Below are 25259 nucleotides of genomic sequence, written 5' to 3' on the forward strand. Positions count from 1 at the left end.
AACCACTAAAGCATCCCCATATAACTAGCAAGGTTCTCCATTCAATAAAAGATTGCCTGTAATTTATCTCGGCATCAGTAATAGCGCTCAGAGTGCTAATATAAACAAGCTCCAGCAAGACAAGTGGTTATTCACAATTCAAAACAGCTTGCGCAATCTAGCATGAAATTCTGTGTGATGAGATTATAATGAAAAGATGCCTTGTGGAGTATTTATTATTTCTAAGCAAATCACATCGAATCGTTACACTCATTCGCTAGGCAGCCATAGTGAGATCCAAATAGAGCCAAGAGAGGTGAGTGTATGCCAATTCTATCTCAGCCAACTAAAGCAGATGTGTGTACTAGTTAGCTAGTTAATGTTTACTTACATTGTACATTTGCATCAAGTTTACAAAGATTAAAAGCTAATGGTAAGTGTATTGTAGGTTTCATTCAGTGGTTGTAAATCAAACACTGAGTAAACCTTGGTAGCAGTGTATGCTGAATAGACTTTTCTATGAGATATATGTAGACTAGATATGTGTAGACTCTATTTTGAAAGACTTAGACACAACTTCAAAGAAACCTATTTACCTGCATATTCACCTGCGTATTTACTTGCATATTTACCTGCGTACTTACCTGTATATTTACCTGCGTACTTACCTGCGTCCATACAGTCTCTCGCACCAGCACCAGTAATACTTAGAAAACATTGTCTCAGTATTGACTACATGGTTTCCGGTCAGCAACTAAGTTGGAATTATAGTACAATACACGCAAACTAGGTGCCAGGTGGTACTAAAAAATTGTTATTGAATGGTAGTAAGTTCCAAGTAAACAGCACGTGATCAACAAGTAATAATTAGACCTCAGGTCAAGTGTTGATCACTGCAAAGGCAGTAGTTAGCCTACATTCATTAGCTACTCAGTAAAAGTGTCCAAGCCAACAGAGATCCAAAATCTACAACTTTGATTGCAGACAAGTAAATAAGCTCTATGTATTACCAAGCCAATTAAATGTACACCTGTATAAAGGCCTATTACCTATTACACCTATACTAGGTCTACCTACATGAAGTTAAAACAGATCAAAAGCCAGATAAGGAGGGTTGGTTTTCTTAGCCATTTCCCCAAACAACAAAGTGACTTAAAATAGCATTTTTAAACTGTCAGTTAGCTACATAAAAGCTTTTTAACTGGTCAACTAGCTGACAGAAAGTAGCGTCAATGTTTTGCGTGCAAATTAAATTGATCGGAATTAAAAACTAGCCCAAGTAGATGTGTATCTATATATATAAATCTCAAAGTTTGTTTGTGTGGGCTGTTAAAAATTAAAAATGAAATATTCGTTTCATGCTGGATTTGATCTCGGCTGTTCCCTTTCACCAGGCAAATATCTCACCAATTAAGCTACAGGAGATTGATGGATGCATTAGGCGATATATGTCGCTACGTGGGTGAAAATATGCATACCACTCTGCGTACGGTGCAATTTCATTTGGTGCTTGCTTTTATTAGCAACTTTAGCTATAGGTTATTTGCTTGCTCAAACTAGGCATTGAAAATGTGTCAGGCTAATGCCAAGTGGCAAGCAACTACATAGCCTATCACTCTTTAGAGGATCATTTTTAGTACCCGTGCAACGCCGAACATTCCACTAGTATTACATAAATGCAATAATAGTTTGCATGTGTACAACAGTTTTTATATGTACATTTCCTCTGAAATAACTCAAATGTTTTTCAAACTACAAAAATGGTTTAAGAATTACCCTTGAGCAAATTGTACTGTCAAAAATGATGTAATTGAGTTTAAACAAGTTTATTAATTCAAATTATTTATACTAAGGTAAAGCGCGTTGCTGACTTTTAGTGTTTGAAATACGTTTGCAGCAAAATATGAAAGGCAACCTCACAAGTGACTGCTTGAAAGCAGTGAAAGCTCCAACTATTTTGAAAGGGTGCTAACGTGACTAGGCATGGAAAAAGATATATATGTGATCTTTACAATAAATCTATTTAATAAACTTTAGTAGTTTGTTACAAATCTGGCTAAATAGCTGGTCTTCAGCCTTTTGTATTACTAAGTAAAACCTGTATGAGAGTAATCACTACAAACTCTCAATTAGTATGTATTTTTATTGGCATGTGATATTTGATAGCCAACCTGAGTACCCCCACCTTATGCCATACACGCATGTAATGTTGGCATATTCTCAATAGACTACATAGTTGATAAAAGAGTTTTGATTGCTTTTCAATGCGTAACACAGGCCTTTGCATGCATCCCCTCTATGTCTTTCTTTATGGTAGGCATTAGCAATATTTATTACTAGCAGTACGGCACACCAAAACAAGGCTTGAAGTTATCCTCTGTTAAACCATAACTGCCACGAACAACTTTTATCGTATTTACTAGGTAAATCAGACACGATAATTCTGATTTTGTACTCAAAATAAAGATTAGTCCATTAACCTTCAAAGTCATTTAGGCTTTTTTAAAGTGTTTCAATATTCCTTTCGAAAACAACACAATCGGCATTACAAGCTCAGCCCATAAATATGTGACGAAACCTAGCTTTTTCCGGAACGGAAGTAAGGAATGTTTAGTCCAATTTAGAATAATAGAGATGGGTGTCTTAAAACAAATTATTACCTAAATCCAGCCTGTAAAATAATTTCAGTTTTTTATGAAAGGTATATAAACTATTTAAAATTGCTCGTAGCTTTTTACATGACGTTTAAATGGGCTGGACTCCGAGAAAAGTGAGCTCAAAAAGCGCGGTTTTATCACAAGCTAGCGTTGTTATCACGCTTTTTTAAATATGCAACGTTAAAAAGCTCATCTACCTTTTAGAAAAGACTGATATTATTTTTAATGCTGAATTTAGATATTAATGGATTTTAAAACACCCATCTCTATGATTCTAAATCGGTCTAAACATCCCTACGTAACTTCTGTTCCTAAAAAGCTAGGTTACGTCACGTATTTATGGGCGGAGCTTGTTATGTCGATCGTGTTGTTTTCGAGACCGATATTAAAACGCCGTAAAAAAGCCTTCATTACTCTGAAAGTTAGTGGACTAATCTTTATTTTGAGTACAAAATTGGAATCAGCGTGTCTGATTTACCTAGAAAATACGATAAAAGTTGTTCGTGACAGTTATGGTTTAATAACATTTAGTCAAGCTTGATTAACTCTATCAAAATACTGTGAGTGTTTATAAGGAATTATTCAATCAATGATTCTCACGCTAATATAGCTAGTAAGAGAAACATTCAGTGTTGGTGATAGTTGGTACAACCCTCACTTGTGTCTTGCTCTCATAGAAACTCATACAACATTTAGGAAGTTTAATAAAATACATCAACTGTACTGATAAAACTGTTCTCAACCTCAGTTTTAATATAAATAATTAAAATGCTAAATGTGACAAATTTCTATCAGTTAGGAAATATTCATTTTTACTGAGCTCCTAAAGCTTAGAGTTTATTATGTTGTATAATTTAAAAGTTCATTTTAAAAACCATAAGTTCACACTAGCTCTTGAAGAACAGAGTTGATTTTTGGGCTCATCTGAAGCTGGCTTCATAAGTCATGAGCTCTATTCAATAAAGTTTTGTAATGGCAGCAAAAGAAGAGTGTCTGTTGAATTTGCTCAACATTCGAATGATTTTATTTTCTATGTTCCAACAAACACTCAGCCTAAATTGTCAGGTTAGCGGTTTCTATGACATGAGGGAAAAATGGGCTTAACTATTAAGGATTTATGCAGAAGAAAATAAACACTAGTTTGAATAATGAGATCATTAGCGATAGTATAACAGTCAAACATATTTTAAAATAATTTCTAACAAGTAGAGACAAAAATACAAACTTTCTAAACTAATCATAGCGGTAGATATGCAGAGTTGATATTAACAAATGATGGTTGTTTAAAGAAAAGGTAGTGTTGGTTGAAAGGAATAGGTGAGGATTGAAAACGTTTAACCATTAAGTTTTTTTCATTTTCTGTTTCTTCCAAGTCTAAAAACTGAATTTTACATGCTATTACATTACCTAGCAAAAGATAAAAACAACCAGTTTAGCTGCCAGAGTACAGCATGCGGTATGGAAGGGTAAACATTGAGATAGCAAGTTGATAAGATAATACAAGTGCGGATGTTACAATTTATCTATTACAAATATAATAAATGATAGGAAGTCAGCTCACTAAAAACTAGCAGTCTTGCTGACTACAGATATACTCCTAGCGCAGTATGCTCAAAAGAATATAAGCCTATTGAATATAGCACAAAAGCAAGGTTATTATCTATATATATATATATATATTTTTATATATATTATTATCTATATATATATATTTCTCAAAGTTTGTCATTTGTAAGATTAATTGTCCGGCTATAGATCTTAAAATCTTGTAATAAATATCCGTACCGAAGAAAATTCGATCTCGAACCCTGCCATTCACTAGTCTGACTCCTTACCTACTAGACTACAGAAATCGATTCGCTAGCTTGCCAAGATAAGTCATTATATCAGAGCAAATACCTAACTGCTTTGCATAAGACACGGGTCATAGCATAACGTCACGAAAAGCTGTTTGCTCACATTCACTGTTTCCATGATGCGCAGTACTTCCGAGTTGTACTCTTTTCGCATCATGGAAACGTCGTCTTCGCACTGAAATCACTGCGCACTGATCAGTGCGAAACCAGAGCAAATTCACAGTAAGGAAATGACAATTGCGCAGTGGTTGCGCATAGCTCTCTTGCTGTGGAGGCAGATTCATCGAGGGCCGTAAACTAGTACAAAAGTTATCCCGCTTATCTTGTTTTTTCTATTCTTCTGATTTTCTTTCACTTAAATTTAATTATGGTCTGCACCCACAACAAAGATGAGGTGATTACTTTCCTGGACTTTGTTATCGATGCCAACACTTTTCGAAACATAGCTGGCAAATCCTAAAGTAACATTTAAATAATATATTATGCAAAAATACTTATTAAAAATATATTACTTTGTGAAAATTGTGTTAAGGTTTGTAAAAAAATTGTGAATGTGTATTGTAAATAAAAGTATAATGATGACAGAAGCATAAAAAGACCGTTTCTGAGGTTCGGTATCCATGATCGATTCTATGTCTCCATCCGGCGATTCGATTTATACAATTTCTCTTCTCTGGCTAATTTGCTGAAAACCACTGAGCAGCATGTAAACGTGCAATCCCCTCGACTTCGGAGGGAGTTGCATTGAAGTACTGTGCATCATGGAAACATAGTGATTATTAAACTGGCTAATAGCGAGCAAGTCTCATTACTTCTCATTGTTTATGAGACAAAATACTTTTTTCAAGATATCTAGTTTGAAGGTTAGAATGGCAAATGTTGTTATATGCTAATTACAAATCAATTTTCTGTCCAAAGACTCTTCTATTACTCGGGCAACGCCGGGTGGCACAGCTAGTATTACAATAAATGAGAGATACGCAGTAAGCTATTGAGCAACGTTCGAAAATAGGTTTTGGTAAATTGATTAACAGCAAACAGTGATTTTGCATAACTGGTTTGTTGTACTGCCAATACAATTTGAAGTGATTAAGTTCTGATAGTAAGGAGTGATTTACAACTGACTAAACTTTGATCATGTTTACCTTTTATCTAGTAAGTCTTTGCTATATTATATCATTGTTATAATATATTATTAATATTTGGCTAGTTTAGCAATAGACAAAACAACTGAACCCTTATTGTGATTATTCAACTAGCGATGGTTGGTTTTTAGAAAAAATCTATAATTTCCTCAGATAAGTAAACGGCGCATGCTAGAAAGCTTTTCATTTGTTGCCCAGGTTTCAGTATTACACCAAATATACAAGATGGCTGTCAAACAATGAATCTAGACGAGGTGAAAAAGGTCTTCACTTTGCAATCCTTCTATACTAACTAGCTCTCCAATGCTTAAACAGCCCACCTTGCCCAGTTGCAAACAACAAGTTTAGATATTTGAGCTGTTTTGATTCATTGGTTGTTTTATGATGAAATGGCCGCTCACGTGCATTATTGCACCATAATTATGAGAAAACAATATGCGCCATCTTGAGGCGCATATTGAGATACAACTTAGCTTTATGCATTAAAAAGTCGTTAATATTTTGAGAATACTGTATCCCAATACAAGATGAGGAAACAAGAGAATCACAGAATGAAACTAATAAACTGAGTGTTAGACTATTAGTGAAGAGGACTAATCAATTTTTTTTAATTAAATATATTAGCTGAGTCTCAGTCAGGGTGACCAAAAGTTACTATTTTTTTTCAGTATAGACATGAATAAAAAAATTGTTTTCTCACACCTGTTAACCCAAGTGAGGGGTAATATCTATTCAAGCTGATATCTCCTTCTAGAAACCAATATCGTTCTACTGTAGAAGCATTTGAAACGTGCTGGCATGTAACAGCAATTGTACATGTAAGTCAGGTAATCAAATGAGCATTTCATACAATAATACCAACATAAAGTACCAGCAACAGTAAAAAACAATTGAACTAGTGAAAAACACACAGCTGCGACTCATATATCTATATTCTCAAAGTTTTTCTGTGTGTACTTGTGTTGTTCGGTATTTCCAGTTAAAGCCATTTAAATTTTGGAATGAATAATCTGTCTTGCGGGAGATTCGATCTCGGAACCGCCCATTCGCCAAGCAAATGCCTTACCAAGATTGATGGACTTATCGGGTAATATATGTTGCTATGCAAGTGAAAATACGCTATCACTCTCTGTTACGGCGCAACATCGTTTTATGTATTAGCAAGAGCCTTAGATAACTAGCTTACTTAAATTAGCCGTTGGTAATGTGCCAGACTAAGGTCAAGTAACATTGTTTCTAAGCTGAGTTTTAAGAGTGGCATTGCTGTCACTGTCTATAGGCTCATTTTTAACACCCGTGAAATGCCAAGCATTCTGCTAGTATATATATATATATATATATATATCTATATATATGTACTCATGTATATATATATATATATATATACATACATGTATGTATATATACATATATGTTTATATATTATATAAAAAATATGTATATTTATATCAACATGTATTATTTATATACATTTAAATGTATATATATAAATATATACATACATTTGTATATACATATGTGTATTTAAATATATATACTAGTTATGGAAAATAGTTGCACTCATCTTTGCAGCTACTGTCATTTTTATGACTTCTTCTGTCAATCTTCAGGCGGCTATATACATATATATATATATATATATGTATATATATATATATATGTATATATATATATATATATGTATATATATATATATAAAATGGTTTCCTCACCCCGGATACCCCGTATGGGTGGTAAATTCTGTTCTAACTCGGGTCTCCTACCAGAGACCTGGGAGTTTGAGCACTCGCCTCAAGATCTTAGCTGTTCCCAATAGCGCACTTTTCTGCAACTCACCTGAGTTGATTGTTGTTGGTATTTGGGCAAGCCACATTTTATGCACCGGTGTTATTGCGCCCAGTGCCTCAATGACTACTGGGATTACAGTTGTTCTTACATTCCAACATTTTTCAATCTCTTCTCCAAGAGGGAGATATTTCTCTACCTTTTCTTTTTCTTTGCTGGCTATATTGTAGTCATTGGGTACTGCTATATCTATTATAGTAGCCCTCTTGTTCTCCTTGTCTACCACCACTATATCTGGGTGGTTTGCTAGGACATCCTTGTCAGTTCGGATGTAGAAGTCTCAGAGGATCTTAGCGCGGTCATTTTCATTGACCTTACCAGGAGCTGTGTGGTGGAGCTGTGTGGACCTTACCAGTGTTGTGGTTTATTAAGGCCATACTCATCACATAGACTTCTATACACAACACCTGCGACATGATTATGCTGCTCAGTGTATGCGTTTTCTGCTAGCTGCTTGCATCCACTGATGATGTGTTCGATGGTCTCAGGTGCATCTTTGCACAGTCTGCATCTAGGATCGTCTCTAGTGTGATAGATTTTCGTTTGGAGTTGCCTTGTTGGGAGCACTTGCTCCTGGGCTGCCATGATTAGCGACTCTGTATTGGTCGTTAGGTTTCCTTTGTTCAGCCACATATATGTCTGGTGAAGATCCCCAACCTTAGATATTTGTTGGTGGTAAGCACCATGAAGAGGTTTTGTGTGCCAGTCAATTTCCTCATCATCAGGGCGTAGGTCCGTTGAAAAAGCAGCCGATTGAAATTCAGCTAGCAACTTATCTGAATTGGCCATGGAGGCTGCATATGCTTTGATGCTTTGCTCCTCCTCTTTTACTGTCTGCTGTACACTTTTGAGTCCTTATATACACACATATATATATATATATATAAATATATATATATATATATATATTTATATATAATAGATAAGTGGTCAGGCCTACTGCTAACAGCACTCTACGCTCTAAAAAGTGCGGAGTGTTATAACTAACTAGAGTGTGGAATAGGTTAATTTTCCTTATCTTTATTCCAGATTGATGTTTTATTCTGGGGTCACGACAGGTCTGTTTCGTGCTGGTGCACTCTTCAGGTGACTTGTGTTGAATGGCGGGTGGAATTGCCTCTCCTGATGTTGTTGGTGGTGTCTGTAGCTCCGCCTCTGCCTGGATCGTATTGGCTGAGTAGGTATTTCTTGGAGTGTCTGCATGTATTGTTTATTTCGTTTCTTTTGTTTAAGGTGGCTGTTTCTGGCCTGCAAATGATGTAATACTTTTCACTAAGGCACAGATGGCATTTCTTTGTTTCTTTGACAGGATTAAATGGAAAATTATGCAGAAAGCTAGACTTTATTCAAACCAAACAAAGAAATGCCATCTGTGTCTTAGTGAAAAGTATTACATCATTTGCAGGCCAGAAACTGCCACCTTAAACAAAAGAAACGAAATAAACAATACATGCAGACACTCCAAGAAATACCTACTCAGCCAATACGATCCAGGAAGAGGCGGAGCTACAGACACCACCAACAAAATCAGGAGAGGCAATTCCACTCGCCATTCAACACAAGTCACCTGAAGAGTGCACCAGCACAAAACAGACCTGTTGTGACCCCAGAATAAAACATCAATCTGGAATAAAGATAAGTAAAATTAACCTATTCCACACTCTAGTTAGTTATATATATATATATATATGTGAGAGGTGCGGCACTATTAGCCTTTGTGCAAAGCTCATCCCTTTTGTGATTTGAGCACTCTAGTGCCCGCACATTGACTTTCTTAAAGTCTGCGAGGCGACTTAATTGTTTCGTGGCAGGAAGTCAACTCTCATTGGTAATGGGATTTGTGTCCCTTGCCTAAGCTCTGAGCTGCACTGATGAGGCTTTAATAGCCGAAACAGTACTGTCTGTAGCATGAGTATATATATATATATATATATAATTTATTCATGTAAAACCTTAGATAAAAAACAACTTCATTACTATTAGTTTCATGTCTGTTACGCAGACAATCATCAGATAAAATTGTTTTGGTCCAACTGAGTTATATATGTAAGAGAGGTGTAATTACTATAACGACTGATAGCTATGTAATTGCATTTCGTAGTGTGTATTTAGCAGAATGTCGGCATGTGGAAGCTAGCTCGTTACGCTTGTTGAGTGAGCTCATTTCTGGCTTTGTGAGGATGATGTACTTTTCTGATATGCACAGGTTACAACGCTTGGTGGCTGGGTCGTATGGCCTTGCGTGTTGAACGATTTTCCATTTAATTGTATACGGTGTGTTCAGGCCTTTTAGCTGCCAGATGTAGTTACTAAACTCTGTGGCAGATTGCTTGTCCTGGTGCCCGAAAGATGATATGTGGCCGCTGAATCGTGTCTTAAAGGTATTTTCTGTGAGGCCAATATAACTTTCTGTAGGTTTGCTACCGTCGTCTGCGGTGACTACAGCTTGGTAAATGCGCGACTTGCTAAGACAGTTTCCTTCGAGAGGGCATTCATTTGGTGCGCGACAGTTGCATGTTTTGTTGTTTGCTGGGTGCGTTGAGGCGTTGTTCAAAAGCTTCTTATTGTGATTGTTGATGATTTGTTTGATGTTAGGCATGCAGCTGTAGCCAATCTTTGTGTTGTTTCTATTAAACAGCTTTCTTAGAGGGTGATTGCTCGGAAAAGATTTATTTAATATTTTGATGAATGTCTGACCAATGTTATTTGCCACGTTTCTGCTATATGGTGGGTTGAACCATGTGATTTTTCTTCGTCGCCTGTGTTGTTTAGTTGGTGTAGTGGTCTCATGGGGTGTGAATTTCAGCTGGTGTGTATATCCGCTTGTTGTCAATGCCTGCTGGTACGGTGGTGCTGCTCGGTTGAACTCATTAGCATCGGATGAGATTGCTGATAGTCGGTGGTTAATTGCTTGAGGTAGCTGCTTTATAATGCAGGGTGGGTGGTTGGATTGAGTGTGGATGTATGACGGGATGTTATTGGGTTTGTTGTACGGTGAGTATTTCCCAGTTGTTAGGTCGAAGGTGAGGTCTAGGAAGTGTGTCACTTTTTTGTTGGTTTCGGCTGTGATGTTTAGTCCGTGCTTCTTGAATATAAGGCAGAGGTCTTTTTTTAGTTTTTCGGCTTGGCGGGGTGTAGATCCTGTTACTGCTAAACCGTCATCTCTATACAGTCCTAGGTTGATGCTGTGCTTTTTACTGATCTCGTGTAGTAAGAATGAGCCAATTAATTCGCACGTTTCTGCTCCGTCGTAACTCCCAATTGTCACGTCAAAATGGGAGTTTTCTCCCTTTTTGTCCCACAGTGTATTTCCGTTGAATAACACTGATTGTTTGGTGTGCATGATGATGTCTGTGTCTTCAGGTGTAATTTTATCGTAGTTCGATGCAAATTTCAATGCTGATTGGAGGAGTTCGGCTGAGATAGAGGGGTAGAAATTGACTACGTCAAACTCTATAAAGATAGCTCTATCTCTGTTCTGGATATTCTTGAACCAGGTAATGACTTCTGCGGTGTTTTTCCACTGGTTGATGTTTAGACTCTTGCTGATGTTACAGTTTATGCGGTCGAGAATTGCTTTGCTTATGCATCCGATGTTTGATTTAACAGGGTTTATTAATCTACATGCAGGGTTCTCTTTGAAGTTGGTTTTGTGGTCTTTCAATGTGATAAATGCATCTCGTTGGGTCATGCCATTAATTCTGTCATCTAGGTGGAGAGTTGTAGCGATCTTTTTGGCTTCTCTGTTAATACTGTCTGTTACGTCAGCATCGATCTTTTTGTATGAGTTGGTTATGCTGTTTTTGAGTAGTCGGTTGTAATCGGCAGTGCCTATTTTGTAGAAGTTTGACATCTTGTCAGCTGGGACTACCATTGATTGTGGGTTGTTAGTGATGTTCGCCATGTCTTTGGATAGTTTCTGCTGGAAAGTGCAGGACTGCTGTTGCCTGAATCTTACGTTGCGTATCATATTGGCCATTTCTCGTTCGAATTTCTTTAGTTCGTGTATTTGCGGTGGTGATTTGCGTGAGTTAAATCAGAATGTTTCTTTGCTTTCAGATGTGATGTGCGGGTTCAGGTGGAAAAATGCTTTCCATCGCATTCTCTTTATAAGGTGTTCTACTTTTTCTACAAGTCGTTTGGTATACTCTTGTTGTGATGGTATGCGGATGTTCTTGGCTGAGTATCCAAGGTTTATACAATCCATGTTGGCCACCTACCCGCACATCACATCTGAAAGCAAAGAAACATTCGGATTTAACTCACGCAAATCACCACCGCAAATACACGAACTAAAGAAATTCGAACGAGAAATGGCCAATATGATACGCAACGTAAGATTCAGGCAACAGCAGTCCTGCACTTTCCAGCAGAAACTATCCAAAGACATGGCGAACATCACTAACAATCCACAATCAATGGTAGTCCCAGCTGACAAGACGTCAAACTTCCACAAAATAGGCACTGCCGATTACAACCGACTACTCAAAAACAGCATAACCAACTCATACAAAAAGATCGATGCTGACGTAACAGACAGTATTAACAGAGAAGCCAAAAAGATCGCTACAACTCTCCACCTAGATGACAGAATTAATGGCATGACCCAACGAGATGCATTTATCACATTGAAAGACCACAAAACCAACTTCAAAGAGAACCCTGCATGTAGATTAATAAACCCTGCTAAATCAAACATTGGATGCATAAGCAAAGCAATTCTCGACCGCATAAACTGTAACATCAGCAAGAGTCTAAACATCAACCAGTGGAAAAACACCGCAGAAGTCATTACCTGGTTCAAGAATATCCAGAACAGAGATAGAGCTATCTTTATAGAGTTTGACGTAGTCAATTTCTACCCCTCTATCTCAGCTGAACTCCTCCAATCAGCATTGAAATTTGCATCGAACTACGATAACATTACACCTGAGGACACAGACATCATCATGCACACCAAACAATCAGTGTTATTCAACGGAATTACACTGTGGGGCAAAAAGAGAGAAAACTCCCATTTTGACGTGACAATGGGGAGTTACGACGGAGCAGAAACGTGCGAATTAATTGGCTCATTCTTACTACACGAGATCAGTAAAAAGCACAGCATCAACCTAGGACTGTATAGAGATGACGGTTTAGCAGTAACAGGATCTACACCCCGCCAAGCCAAAAAACTAAAAAAAGACCTCTGCCTTATATTCAAAAAGCACGGACTAAACATCACTGCCGAAACCAACAAAAAAGTGACACACTTCCTAGACGTCACCTTCAACCTAACAACTGGGAAATGCTCACCGTACAACAAACCCAATAACATCCCGTCATACATCCACACTCAATCCAACCACCCACCCTGCATTATAAAGCAGCTACCTCAAGCAATCAACCACCGACTATCAGCAATCTCATCCGATGCTAATGAGTTCAACCGAGCAGCACCACCGTACCAGCAGGCATTGACAACAAGCGGATATGCACACCAGCTGAATTTCACACCCCATGAGACCACTACACCAACTAAACAACACAGGCGACGAAGAAAAATCACATGGTTCAACCCACCATATAGCAGAAACGTGGCAAATAACATTGGTCAGACATTCATCAAAATATTAAATAAATCTTTTCCGAGCAATCACCCTCTAAGAAAGCTGTTTAATAGAAACAACACAAAGATTGGCTACAGCTGCATGCCTAACATCAAACAAACCATCAACAATCACAATAAGAAGCTTTTGAACAACGCCTCAACGCACCCAGCAAACAACAAAACATGCAACTGTCGCGCACCAAATGAATGCCCTCTCGAAGGAAACTGTCTTAGCAAGTCGCGCATTTACCAAGCTGTAGTCACCGCAGACGACGGTAGCAAACCTACAGAAAGTTATATTGGCCTCACAGAAAATACCTTTAAGACACGATTCAGCGGCCACATATCATCTTTCGGGCACCAGGACAAGCAATCTGCCACAGAGTTTAGTAACTACATCTGGCAGCTAAAAGGCCTGAACACACCGTATATAATTAAATGGAAAATCGTTCAACACGCAAAGCCATACGACCCAGCCACCAAGCGTTGTAACCTGTGCATATCAGAAAAGTACATCATCCTCACAAAGCCAGAAATGAGCTCACTCAACAAGCGTAACGAGCTAGCTTCCACATGCCGACATTCTGCTAAATACACACTACGAAATGCAATTACATAGCAATCAGTCGTTATAGTAATTACACCTCTCTTACATATATAACTCAGTTGGACCAAAACAATTTTATCTGATGATTGTCTGCGTAACAGACATGAAACTAATAGTAATGAAGTTGTTTTTTATCTAAGGTTTTACATGAATAAATTTTATATTTAAGCTCTGATCACTCATTGAGCACTATTTGGCAGCTTTAACACACTACTTTGGAATATATATATATATATATATATATATATATATATATATATATATATATATATATATATATATTCTATATAAAGCATAAATATATATATTCTATATATAGCATATATATATTTATATATAGCATATAGATATTCTATATATTTATATATATGCTCTATAAACATATACAGATTTTCAATACACAGATTTGCATATATCATTCGATATGTAATTTTATATATATATATATATATATTTCTCAAAGTTGGTCACCCGTCGTTGTATATGTCCCGCTATATCTATTAAAATCTTGCAATAAAGAATCCTTATCACAGAAGACTTGATCTCAGAACTTACCGTTCATCAGTCCAACGTCCTACCAATTTAGCCGAACGAGCTTGATAGATTCATTAGGCGATATATGTCGGCATATGGGAGCAAATGTGCTACGCTTTTGGTCCTGACGCAAAGTCATAGCGTAACGCCACAGAGAGGGGTATCTCTTATTAATAAGCTTACTCAAATTATCCATTGGCAATTCCCAAGGCTAATAGCAAATGGCAGGCAAATTTTATTACCTTTCATTGTTTATAAGCTGATTTTTAATACCAGGTCAATGCCAGGTAGCACAGCTAGTATCTCTCTCTCTCTCTCTTTCTCTCTCTCTCTCTTTCTCTCTCTCTCTCTCTCGTAAAGCAATAGTTTCATTGATATATATATATATATATATATATATATATATATATATACTAGCTGCATTACCCATGTTCGGGAACAGATTTACATAAAGCAATAGTTTTATTGATAGGGTTCTTTCATACTGTAAAACAACTCCAAATATGCAATTTACTAAAATTTTTGTGGTGATCAGACTACATACACATATGCATTCATACATGTCAATAATGTTGGAGAGAACAATGGAAATATGCACTGCGCTCTACATTTAGTCTACAATGGATCAGTCTCGAACCACTCAAATCGGAGCTGTCCTAATTTTGTATACAAAACTGATAATGAAATTGACATTGCTAGGCAAACTGAAGTTCTTCAAACTGGCAGTTTTAAAAAGTTTAACATATTTTAGGAAATCCTAGAAAATATTTTGCTTTTGGACTGCTAAGCTATTGCCAGCATTTATTGGATTCAGACTTCGACATGCTTAAAACACTAATCATGACTCCCCAGTTCTTCGTCTATAGCCTGTGTTTTGGCATGGTGTATACAAACTGCGCAGCGGTAATGTGGTTGTGTTGATAAAATTTATTATCACTAAATCTATTATATAAAATACATATATGGCTTCTCGCCTTTCCAAATGAAAGGCATTACATCTGGAGCATGTTTGGACATTCGTTTCATAGAAAAGTTTTGGCCCTATACTGTGTTGCAGGACTGTAGTCAAGTGCGAAGTTTTCTGCCCATACACGGCTCCTGGTAGCAGCTGCTGTAGTGCATCTTGCTGTTGTCGCCGTTTCATCTGTTCTGAAAATTCAGCTCGTCGAGCAGCTGTTGTAGCTAGTGCATCATGTTCTTGTTGCCGCTGCATCTGCTCGGAGGTTTCTGCACGCCTGGCCGCTGTAGCGGCTGCTCTGAGCCATTTGAGTTGCTGCTGGGTCAGCTCAGCAGTGTCTACACTTTTAACAGCTGCAGCGTCTATTCTGGCCTGCTCTCGGTGTAACTGTGTTTGTTCAGCGGTTTCTGCTCTTCTAGCAGTTGCTATTTTGTATTGTTGTAGGCGTGGCTGTGTTTGCTCTGCAGTTTCTGCTCATCTAGCTGCTGCTTTGCGAATTTGGTTTGTTTCTCTAAGGGAATCAATCTGTTCTTGGGTTTGGGCAGTAGGCTTTTTGGGTGGCATTGTACAGCTTCAAGCATTTCTAAAAGTGAATGAGATGGTGTGCTTTCTTGTAATATATGCTGCTCACTTTCTTCTCACCATCGCCTATCGCAACCCTCGGAGGGCCCGTGCAAGTTCTGTAGTAGCTGTAGTTGTGTGGTACTCGTAGCTAAAAAAAAAGTAAAAGTAAGTCAGCTGCGGAAAAAAATGAACATGTTTACTATCACAAACTGTGGCAAATCCAACAATTTCAACCCTTTCACTGAAGTAGACTTATTCATGCGTTTTCTATGGTCGACTGCCGTAGACACATTTTTGCGACTTTCCCAGCAACTGCTAGTAACTGAAATTTATTATTCGTTGATAACATAGCCAATGATCTTTAAGACTTTTATGATAGTGACAGTGTTTTCCAGAGATCTCTCTATACAATTAGCCTAAAGTTTAATTTTAAATCTTTGTTTGAGAATTTCTAACTTGAAAACAACCATTTGTTGTGCAAGTTTTGAAAACGCCACCGAGTTAGAAAACAATTACCTATGTTGATGATATTATAGCCGATTCAGATTTAGATTTTTGTGTTTACACAGATAATTAAAATAGCAATAGCAACACTGACTCTGATGGTGGTGAAAGTATTGGTTTTGTAAGAATAAAGAACATTGTAAAGGATCGTTTTAGATTCTTAACCTCACATCGCTTTAGTATGTGAGGCTATGCACAAAGTATAGATACAATTAATTTATTGTATAGCAATGTTTGTTAACATGTTGGCAAAGTCTATGATATAACCAAAACAAACATTCTAGATGGAGTTTCAAATAAAAAAATAAAGTTATATCAGCAAAATGGCTGGCAGTAGGCCGATAGCTAAATTTGTACATGAACGGAAGTGAAAGGGTTATGCAGTGGAGGTGTGGCAGTTCATAGGCAATGCAACATTGAATAAGAAGTACTAACCTTTTCGATGTAGAAATTTGATTAGTAAAACGCAGTAGCAGTACCCATGCAAGTTCGGTAGTAGCTGTAGTTCTGTAGTACTAGTAGCTAAAAAAAAAGTAACTCAGCAGCGGAAGGACATAAACACATTTACTATCACAAACAGTGGCAAATCCAACGTTTCCAACCCTTTCACTGAAGTAGACTCATTTATGTGCTTTCTATGGTCGACTGCCGTAGACACATTTTTGCAACTTTCCCAGTAAATGCTAGTAACTGAATTTTATTATTTGTTAATAACATAACCAACAATCTTTAAGACTTTTATGATAGTGACGGTGTTGTCCTAAAAATTATCTATAAAATTAGCCTAAAGTTTTATTTTAAATCTTTGTTTGAGAATTTCCAACATAAAAACGAAGATTTTTTGTGCAAGTTCATTAAATGCATCCAAGTTAGAAAACAAATAACTACTTATGTTGATGACATTATAATCGATTCAGATTTTTGTGATTACGCAGATAATTAAAATAGCAATAGAAGCACTGACTCTGGTAGTGGTGAAAGTAATGGTTTTGTAAGAATAAGGAACAATGTAGAGGATCGTTTTAGCTTTGTAGCTTCACATCGCTTTATCAATGCACAAAAGTATACATGTAGATACAACGAATTTTGTGCATAGCTGTGCCTGTTAACATGTTGGCAAAATGCAATATATAACTACAACAAACGTTCTAGATGGAGTTTAAAATTGAAAAAATATTGTATACATATGAAGCAATATTGGCAAAATGGCTGGCAGTAGGTTGATAGCTAAATCTTTACATGAACGCAAGTGAAAGGGTAATGTATTGGGAGTGTGGCAATTCATAGACAATGCAACATTGAATAAGAAGTACTTATCTTTTTGATGTAGAAATTTAGTACGTGAGATCTGCGTTTTTTTCTGTGACCGCAAGAAACAAACATTTACGTGACCTTCTTGGTACACGTTGGCAGTAAATATTAATTGCATGTAAATTACTACTCATTAATTTATTTTATTTAATAAGTAGTACATTTTTATAGCTGTATAAGCACATTTGTATAGGTCGCACAACTCAGGACGGTGCTTTTTAACACGGCAGCAACTTTGCTGTTTAAAACTGAACAGTGTCTTTGGGCACCTTAAAGAGGCACGGCAACCAGAGATCACATGATTTTTGTGTAAAATGATGAATAGGCTATGTATAGAGGTGCAGTAACTGGAGATTCCCGTTAATGCACCCTAGATACCTATTAGCGGCTAATAGTTCGAAAAGTATGGTACTCTATAAGGCGGACACATACACCGACAGACAGACAACGGTTGCCGTTTATATAGTAGATACACGTATATATAGATGTTTTGTAAGACTTTTGTTATTAGCGTTTTCCAAAATCTTATTGCAAATAACAAAATGAGTTAGTATAATTTACCTCAAAAAGGTTTGATCTGAACTTTACTCACTAAATAACCAGCCTGTTTTTCTGAACTTCATACAAGTTGAAGGTAGTTCTGCCTCTTTAAAATTTTAACTCAAATATTTCTGTTGTCTTTAAAAAAAGCCTGACACTAACTGTAATTTCATCCTATTGCAATACGTAAATGAAAATTTAAATATTTTGGTCTCATAATGTATTATCAAAATAGAAAACATGATAAAAACAACAAATTACCAAAAAAGAGATAAATAGACAAAAACACTAATAAAGCACTGAGTTTAATGCTATTTTACTTTACCAGTGTTACTTCTGAGCCTCCAACCATCACAATGGAGCATCCACCTCAAATGCAGCAGCCACAACAACCACTACAGCAACCACCACAGCAGCCCCTACAGCCACAGTATGCTGCACAGCCTGGCGTTACAATTGTCACACAGAATCCTCCAGGAGAAGGTTATAAACTGAAGGTAACAGCCCTAAAACAGTTGAAAGGGTAAGTAGATTGTTTGGTTTACTAATTTAAACCATAACTGTCACGAACAACTTTTATTGTATTTACTAAGTAAATCAGACACGCTGATTCCGATTTTGTACTCAAAATAAAGATTAGTCCACTAACCTTCAAAGTCATTTAGGCTTTTTTAAAGCGTTTCAATATCCGTTTCGAAAACAACACAATCGGCATTACAAGCTCCGCCCATAAATATGTGACGAAACCTAGCTTTTTCAGAAACGGAAGTTAGGAAAGTTTAGTCCGATTTAGAATAATAGAGATGGGTGTCTTAAAACCCATTATTATCTAAATCCAGCCTGTAAAATAATTTCAGCTTTTTATGAAAAGGATATAAACTATTTAAAATTGCTCGCAGCTTGTTACATGACGTTTAAATGAGCTGGACGCCGAGAAAAATGAGCTCAAAAAGCGCGGTTTTATCACGAGCTAGCGTTGTTATCGCGCTTTTTAAATATGCAATGCTAAATAGCTTATCTACCTTTCAGAAAAGACTGATATTATTTTTAAAGCTGGATTTAGATATTAATAGATTTTAAAACACCCATCTCTATTATCCTAAATCGGTCTAAACATCTCTACGTAACTTCTGTTCCTAAAAAGCTAGGTTACGTCAAGTATTTATGGGCGGAGCTTGTTATGCCGATCGTGTTGTTTTCGAGACCGATATTAAAACGCTATAAAAAATCCTTTATTACTCTGAAAGTTAGTGGCCTAATCTTTATTTTGATTACAAAATCGGAATCAGCATGTCTGATTTACCTAGTAAATACGATAAAAGTTGTTCGTGGCAGTTATGGTTTAACACCAAGTTATGTCTTAGCAGATGATAAGATATAACAAAAATGAGTTGTTTTTTGAAGTAGCTCTATGTCCATTTTGATAAAATAATTTTGTGGTTTAAGAAATTTAATCTTAATATTTAAAGCTATCTAAAAATACTTAAAAGCAAATAATATGAATTCAACCGAACATCTGTAAAGTGTAATATCTGGCTTTATAGAAGAAGAGCATCAAAATGCAGATAGTATGATTTACATCTTTAATAACTTTTTTCTTGAGCAAAATAAAATAAAGGAGAATAAAGAAAATAATTTGGAAAAATAAGCCAAATGCAAGAGAGTAAAAAGCTTGTAATAAAATAACTGCAATTGTCTCAAATGATTGATATTTTGCAACAATTATAAAAAATTGATCTATTGTTCACATGCAAGAATATTTTACATGATACACATATTTCAACACTCATGAATGTCTAATGTTTCTATTTTAACAGTGAAAGGTCAAGTGGTTCTGTTATAGGTTGTCAATCACTCAAGTAGTGATGGGAGTACTTTGTATTCTGTTCGGAATCATTCTCATACCTGTTGAACTTAGCACGTATTATACCTGGATCTCTGTCAGTGGTTATGGCATCTGGAGTGGAGTCTATGTGAGTAATTATGAACCATGATGATTTTTACAGTCTCTATATGTACAAGAGTTGTTTTCTCATGACACTAAGCATAAAAGCAACACAATTATGTCTGGTATGTGAAGGAAAAATAAGTTACTTTGCAAAAAAGAAAAAGAAAATTGGAATACATCATTATAGGTTTAGATAATCGTGATCTTATTATAACTTTAGATAGTAAGTTAGTTAGTAGCAGTCAGTAATGGAACATATTTTCAAATGATTCTATCGTCAGTAGAAAACTTAGGTTTGCGGTTCGATATTATATTAAACAAGCTTAATATTTGCAATGAAAAAATATATTAGTCTACAAGTCTATTAGTTAATATGAGCACATTATTTATCAGTCTATTAGGCCAAATAAGTCAGACAAAACCCAGAGTCAGCCTGAGCAGCAAAAATGAAGATTGATAGTTTATAACATAAAAGGGAACGTGTCACATAGCGTACTGTGTCAACAACATGCGTACTGTGTCACATAGTCTCCCTTGTCACATCTTCCACCGTGTCACATAGTCTACCACGTCACATACTCTACAATGTCATATATTCCACCGTGTCACATAGTCTACTGTGTCACTAGCCTACCATGTTGCATAGTCTGCCATATTACATAGTCTACCATATCACATATTCTACCATGCCACATATCGTACCGTGTCACATAGTTTACCATGTCATATAGCCTACCATGTCACATAGTCTACCATATCACATAGTCTACCATGTTACATATTCCACCATGTCTCATCATTTAGCATGTCACATAGTGTACAATGTCACATGGTTTACCATGCCACATAGTCCACTACGTCACATACTCCACCATGTCACATAGTATACTATGTCAAATATTCTCCTACATTCCAGTTTCCGATATGAATTAGTTTACCATATCACATGGTTTCCATATGACATAGTCTATCATGTCACATGGTCTACCATGTTGCACAGTCCTCTATTTCACATAATATGCTATGTCCAATATTCCACCATGTCACATAGTTTAGCATGGCACATAGTCTACCATGTCACATGGTTTACCATGTCACGTAGTTCTCTATGTCACATAGTCTACCATTTTGCATAGCCTATTATAACACATAGTCTATCATATCACATAGTCTACCAGGTCATATAGTCTGCTTTGTCACAACAGGTTTAAAAAATATAGCTGCAACCTTTGGTAGCAATAGGAACATGTGTTAAGCTTTGTTATCTTTTTGAAACAATCTGTACTGACACACTAGTCTGTTGGTGATGCAAAAATTATCAGTTTTGATTTCAATAGTCTACAACTGTATTAATTTCTGACTAGCAGTAGTGACACAAAGCGGAAATAGTTTTTGGTAAATGAAATGAAATCAACTACCTAAAGAACAATTCCACAGAAGCTCTAATTACTGTATGTTTCAATATTAAGGATAATGAACTAGTGTGTGCACCTTTAGCTACACATGAAGTTAGGTTATATGCTAGATCTGGGGCCCTGAATATAAACAAACTCAAATAAGTATAAAAGTAAGCAAACACTTGATTATGGTATTCGCTCTTGCAGAACCTTGAAACTGTAAACTAAAAAGGAACAGTAAGTAGCAAATTTTATACTTTTTATTTTATTTACAGTTTGTTATTGTTGGAGGAATTGGACTCGGTGCTGTCAAGCATAATACTGGTGGTTGGGTAAGTGGTGTGTAGCAATAGTCAAGAATATACATTCGATATGATGTCATATTATAACAATCATTATATTCAATAGGACTCTGCTAAAAAACCTGTATGGTTTTATACAATATGAACCAAGTAGTAAAGACAGACTGTAATGGTTGATACAAATACATTATCTTAATATGAAGTCTGACATTTTTTGACATTTGACAACATAACAACATCATATATTAAACCGAAGTTGTGTTATGAGTTAAGTGCAAACCAAATCAAACTACATGAAGTTTATGGTATCAAAATGCCTTAGCTCCCTTTTCTCTCTCCAGCAGTTCACACAGCAACAGCAGATATAAATTGTAAAGTTGGTCTATTTGGTTCAAAGTTTTTACTATTTTAGAATTGTTTTGTTTACTGCAATAGTGGTAATTGGACATTGTAATAATATTTTTGAATTTGCACAAATAACTTTGTTCTATTGTAGATCACTGCCACGATGGTTCTTAACATCATCAGCTCAGCTCTATTCTTTCCACCGCTGGTTTTCATGGCTTCCACTGGTTTGGGTATTCACGCTTCTTATAGTTGTGAAGGTTACTACTACTACAGTTCTTGCTCAGTGATTGTAAGTGTTGCAAGTGAGATTTATATGTGTTTCAAACTAGTGATAGAGCTAAGGCTAACCAGTATTAGTAAATACGATATATCGGTAACCAAAATTGTTAGGTGTTCATAGAAGTCCTTAGTTTATTAAATATTTAATGAACACGTTTATTTATCATTCATAATCAGTCAAGTGATAGTTAAAAGCTATACAAACTCTTGTGTGCAATAAAAGCTGGAACAGAAGTATTTTATGATGGCACTATCACTGATTAACTAGCCTGGGAAGATATACTAAAACATTTTGAACAAATTATGCCTCATGCGGTAGCCACAAATCCAGGACTACCAACCAAAGTGGGGAAAAAGTTGGGATCATCAATTGTATCAGACATAGAGTAGGGGCTACGTGCAGTTGTCATGAATTACTTATGACTAACTTCATCTTAAATTGTTCACAGTAACCATAACAATAGTCATAAATATATAACAATAAACTGTGGTGTGTATTACCGGTGTACTGAATGACTTACAAAGTTTTACAACCAAAGCATAAAATTTAAAAAGCTTCACAATTTAGCTGAAGCGGGCATGTTTACTTAACTTTTAGAATTTCACAGGCATCAATAATTGGTATATTAGGCTCAAAATTGAAGTTCTCAAAAGTTTTGGCGTTAAAACACTTCCAAAATAAACTGTTACTTATCTTACTTTGCACAGTTAATAAAAACAGTTAGTGCTCTTTAAATGGACCATTAAAGGTTGGCTGGCTTTTACACTAGTTTGTTAAAAAATTATTTGACAATCCGCTTTAAAAAGTAGAACACTCTCAACTTGCTTGCAGGCAAAAAACGCTGCTTTGGCCTTGAATGTCTTTTTGCTTCTGATCTCTCTTGCTGAGTTGGTGATCACAATATGGAGTGCTGTACTCTGCTGTGGAGCTGTCTGTAGTTGCTGCCTCCCAACTCGCTCAAACCATCATGTGCAGTACACTGCTCCTGCTCTCCAAACTCAACAGCAGTATGTGGTTTACCCTGGAACAGTTCCAGCTTATCAAGTCAACATGGGTGGTTACCAAGTCACAACAGCTGGTCAAGTTCTAAAAGGTAACTGATTTAAATTTCAAATCAGTATGCATATGTACATGTAGCATGAATGAAGTGTTAGTAGCATGAAGTATAAGATGTTAGTTACATGAATATATAATGGCTATTTAACCATCATCAATGCAGCTAAGATCTAGGAAGGGAGGTAACTCCCATTGCCATTGCAAGCATGAAAGTTGACTTTTTGCCTTGAAACAAATGCAAAGGTCTCCCAGACTTTAAAAAGGTCAATGTGTAACATAAGAGTGCTCAAGTGACAAAAGTGATTAGCTTGCTATAACGTGAGTTATATCTATATGTAATGCACATTATTTAAGGGAAGATAATTACGTTTAAAAGATATATTTGTTTTGTTAAATGATTAATAAACATAAAATGTCAGGAGTTGACTTTGATACTACTTTCATGCTGTTTGAGAATTAACATAGGTAAATTAGAACATAAACTTCTAGGTGTACAGTGAATTGTTTAAAAAGTTGTAGTGATTAGGGTGTAACTGTTTTATAATCATTGACACGTTATGAAACTTGTCTTTAATAAGGAGAGACAACTACTAATTTCATCTTTGCCTTCTCAGTGCAAAAACCTATTATCCTGCTTTAGCTCCGACACTGGTAAATCAACAGCCACCGATTGGTTATAATGCCCAGCCACAGCAACCTCCCGCATACTATGATCTTGGACAGACAACTCCTCCCCAGAATTTCTAACCTATCAACTTCCCCAACAATCCTAAATAACTGGTCTAGCAAGATATAGATATTTCAAAGGCTATCAGAAATATTATATTCAAGTATTAGCAACAACAAGAAACATTGTGCCTGAATCTTAACCAGTTTGTACATCTGTGTGTCTGCTGGTAAGAAATTCATATTTTTAAACATATTATTTTGTCAACTTCTCCTTATTTCCCTGTTTGTTCGCCAAATACACTGTTTTTCATTTCTTCACTAACAATGGGGAACAATCACAAATATATGACTTGTTCCCTTAATGTATTTGTTAAGTTTTTATGAGCAGATAACTACTTACTGTAGTAGTAACACAAAATGTTTAATAAAGGCATGGGAGTTGCTTGCTCACTTTACATGACCAGGCCACTTCTAACCAATGCATGATTCATTTGTCCAAAATATTATTTTGCTCTGTATCGTTTTGAAGCACATTTGTCTGAATGTTCCAAATATTTTCCTTTCAGAGTAGGTAATGAGCTGTAAACCAATATATATATATACACATTAAAACTTAGAGAGGAGATGACTCTTGCACTAAACCTGAGGCCTTTCACGCAAACACAAACATTCCTGTTTAAATCATTTCTTTCATTGGTTCTGTAATCAGTGTTAGCTCATACTTATATAATACACTGTAAATTTAATAAAGTAACAGTTCTATGATACAGTCAGTATTAATCAAATACCTTAATTACCTTTACCTTAAGTAACTTAAAAGATTAAGTTAGATAGTATAGTTTTGAAACAGTGTAGAGGATGCTAGCCAACCCTAACCTGACTAAAGATGCAACCAACCGACTGGCTACAGTACCCTCAGGCCAACAAGATGACTGCTTAGACAAGCCAGGTTGAAAAGGAAACGACTGCATCCTACCTGGCTGAGAGAAAGGTTGACCAGCTCGGCCAACTGCACAGCTGGCTGGCAATTGGCCAGCACTAAGAACATCAGCCAGAATGAACAATTGGTCCAAGATGCCTACAACACTCTGCCGGAACTCCACCAAACCAACATGGTAAAGGAGATCTCCTACAGCACTGTGAACAACCCCTGTCTGTAATGGCAC

At 36.3% G+C, this 25259-nt stretch overlaps 1 protein-coding gene across 1 annotated transcript; it reads left to right on the forward strand.

Annotated features, from left to right (window-relative positions):
- Window positions 1-214: 214 nt before the first annotated feature.
- On the forward strand, window positions 215-24583 carry LOC137387120 (membrane-spanning 4-domains subfamily A member 8-like). Its single transcript, XM_068073427.1, has 7 exons — window positions 215-295; window positions 18422-18616; window positions 19937-20066; window positions 21714-21770; window positions 22237-22377; window positions 23200-23461; window positions 24065-24583. The coding sequence occupies exons 2-7, from the start codon at window positions 18450-18452 to the stop codon at window positions 24169-24171; spliced, it is 864 nt and encodes a 287-aa protein (XP_067929528.1). The 5' UTR covers window positions 215-295; window positions 18422-18449; the 3' UTR covers window positions 24172-24583.
- The last annotated feature ends 676 nt before the right edge of the window (window positions 24584-25259 follow it).

The sequence above is a fragment of the Watersipora subatra genome, chromosome 2 (genome assembly GCF_963576615.1).
Source record: "Watersipora subatra chromosome 2, tzWatSuba1.1, whole genome shotgun sequence".
NCBI classification, from domain to species: domain Eukaryota; kingdom Metazoa; phylum Bryozoa; class Gymnolaemata; order Cheilostomatida; family Watersiporidae; genus Watersipora; species Watersipora subatra.